This window comes from Sphaeroforma arctica (assembly GCF_001186125.1).
Source record: "Sphaeroforma arctica JP610 unplaced genomic scaffold supercont1.2979, whole genome shotgun sequence".
Classification (NCBI taxonomy): Eukaryota; class Ichthyosporea; order Ichthyophonida; genus Sphaeroforma; species Sphaeroforma arctica.
In genome coordinates, this window is record NW_014037579.1 from 1514 (window position 1) to 4337 (window position 2824).

Consider the following 2824-nt stretch of genomic DNA (forward strand, 5'->3'; position numbering starts at 1 on the left):
TATATTTACCATAGAATAAAGGTTCAACGTATGTGTATGGTGGAACCATGGGTGTTTTTCAGTGGGGCATCAAGTGCATGGAAGGCTGTAACCATTCGGTCGATATAAGTATCTTGCATAAGAAAAGTGCATCCGTTGGGGAGGTGTAGGACACGGAATCCAACAAGGAAGCGGGCAAGTCCTAAGTTCTTCAGACTATAAGTAGGACTAAGTTCGTAAACCAGTCATAGGGCATCGTTAGTGCCACGAGTGATGGCAGGAGCAATCCCGTCAACGTACAGCAGTAAGCTAATGTCACGGCAGGAATCAGGAATGGTCCCAGGTATTCTCGTCCTTGGGACTCTGATTGAAACCGAGGGATGTGAATGTCTTGCCAATATCCTGGTTCCAGAGCCTGCCGGCCTGTTTTAAACCTAAAGGCCACAGCGTAACTTCAGTACTGTGTTGGGCAGATAATGCCTGAGCTCTACACTGCCTTTGGGGGGTAGCATGTACACAGGCGTATCGAATTTAAAATACAAATACTCGGTATTGACATCGAAGTGGTGTAGCTCCTTATTATGAAAAGCGGTGGAGGCGCAGAAGATTCGGATTGATGTAGCGGAAGCTATGGGGACATATGTGTGGCCAATACGAGTCGCCGTGGAGCTGCTCATCACCACGTGCTATCATCCTAGCTTTATGAACTGTCAGATCACCGTTTTCGTCGTTCTTGCGGACGGGCAAATTCATATTTAGAATGTATAACTCTGGCGGATGGTGGTACGTCGGTGGTAGGGATGATGTCGGCCAGCTGGTTGCGAGCGTGTGCGGCACATTCACGGTCAATAGCTGCGAGCCAGTGGGATCGTGCGGATTAGCAATACTCTTGGATACCGAGTCATCAAGAAGTGCGACTGCGTCGTGAAACGGGTGGGGCCGGGTGCGTTGTAGGGGCGAGAGAACGTATGTGTGCAAGTCGTAGTTCCTGGGAGCGTATCATCTGGTGGAGATGGTGTTGAGTGGGAGAGTCGTCAGGGAGGAAGCGAGTCTGGATCGAGCGGAGGCGAGCGATGTCAGTCGGTAGATCGCCGACAGTGGAGGAAATTGTATAGGAGGTGGATGGGCGGAGGGTTGAGAAGGCAGAGTAAGGATGTGTGCGACTTGTGCGGTTAATGGGGTAGTCTCAGAATCCGAGAAATCAGCATCAGGGCCGAAACCAAGAGATTTCGAAATAGGAGGGGAAGCGCTAGTCGGACCGTGGCCGAAGTCACTCCAGTAGCCATTGAGGGGAACGGGAGAAGGAGGTGGTGGTATAGGTGAAATCATCGTTGTGGAGAGTTGGAGTGGGAAAGGTATATGGGAGGGTGCAGGAGAAATGGTGGGAATGGGTACAGGGCTGGGTGCAGGAGAGATGGTGGGGATGGGGATAGGGCTGAGTGGAGGTGGTATAGGGGCTGAGTGGAGGTGGTATAGGGGCTGAGTGGAGGTGGTATAGGGGCAGAGGAAGAGGTGGGAATGTCTCGAGGTGGTAGCTGGATAGGAGAAGCGACGGGGGGGGACCTCATGGTCGTTGGATAGAGGGACAGGGCTGGGGCACGGAGGAATTTCGGGAGTGATCTGAGAGGTCGGGGAAGTGTGGGGGCCGTTGGGGCGGGGTGGGGGTACGGTGTGCCTGGGGTCGGGGTACGGTGTGCCTGGGGGTGGGGTAGAGGGAACATAGGGAATCTCGACAGTGGTGTGGAATGCGGCTGTAGCCCAGTTAGGCGGGATTTTATATGTGGATGGTGTGTCAGATTGGGTGGTGTAGAGACCGTTTGCTGACCATTGAGCGTTGAGGTGGGGAAGAATTTGACGTTTCGGCTGTGGAGTTGATGCTGGATAGTGAAGCTCTGTATGCGAAACGTATACTCTGTACCATTTAACGTACGCCCAGGGACAACCCCAAGTCCACATTGTGGAGCGTATTTGTGCTTGCGAGAATATCGAGGGTCAGTTTTGTGAACTTTATAGGTGACAACACAGCCGAATCGGACGTGGGGAAAGAAAAGTGACCCTTTCTTGTGCCAGATTCGTTGAGGGTATAGGAGCTTGGAGGACTTGGGAAGAGTTTGATTGCGTATTGTGTCGGCCTAGACCTTGGCGTCTTCCCAAAGTGCTAAAGACATACCGGCGCTGAGGAGGAGGCATATAACCAAGTTGTTCCTAGCCGAGATAAGCGTACTTGAAAAGAGGTCTATTATATCCTATTTTCGCGTACCTTTCAGCTACTCCCCATACTCTACAAAGGTGGTGTCGGTACAGGCTCCACTCACTATTGTGGTGGAGATGGCAGACGGCACTCACCACAAGGGTTTTTAGGCTAAAAAAAATCGGATTTGAACCCGCACAATGGGAAACTCACGAAGGAAGGCGTATGCGAGAACGCCAATGCGTTATCGTCCGAATAGTCCCTATGAGGATTGGCTCATGTACCATTCGCCACTTTGCGACAAGAAGGGCGGGTATAAGCATGCAATAGGACAGTGCCTACGTCAGACTAAGAACGCACGTATGTGGTCTACTGCCATGAGCTCGGTCTGAGGTCGGTGGCAGATGTGGTGTGATAAGGCGGACCTGGAGAACTACACACCGTTGGTAGAGAATACACACGTGGTGAACTCACAAGGTTATAAATGTTTGAATATACATAAGTTGCGTGTGGCACATAGGGTGCCACAAGCTACATCACTAATAATATGAACTGTATTAGGTAATAACAATAAACTGTAGTTTATGTGTAACATTAGGACAAGAAGTACTCACAAATATATATATATATATATATATTATATATATATATATA

General features: G+C 50.2%; 1 protein-coding gene across 1 annotated transcript; it reads right to left on the bottom strand.

Annotated features, from left to right (window-relative positions):
* Positions 1 to 978: 978 nt before the first annotated feature.
* On the bottom strand, positions 979 to 1842 carry SARC_13179 (hypothetical protein; the record flags this gene model as incomplete). Its single annotated transcript, XM_014292697.1, has 1 exon — positions 979 to 1842. A coding segment is annotated over one exon (864 nt), but the record flags the coding sequence as incomplete, so codon positions are not given.
* Between the last annotated feature and the right edge of the window lie 982 nt (positions 1843 to 2824).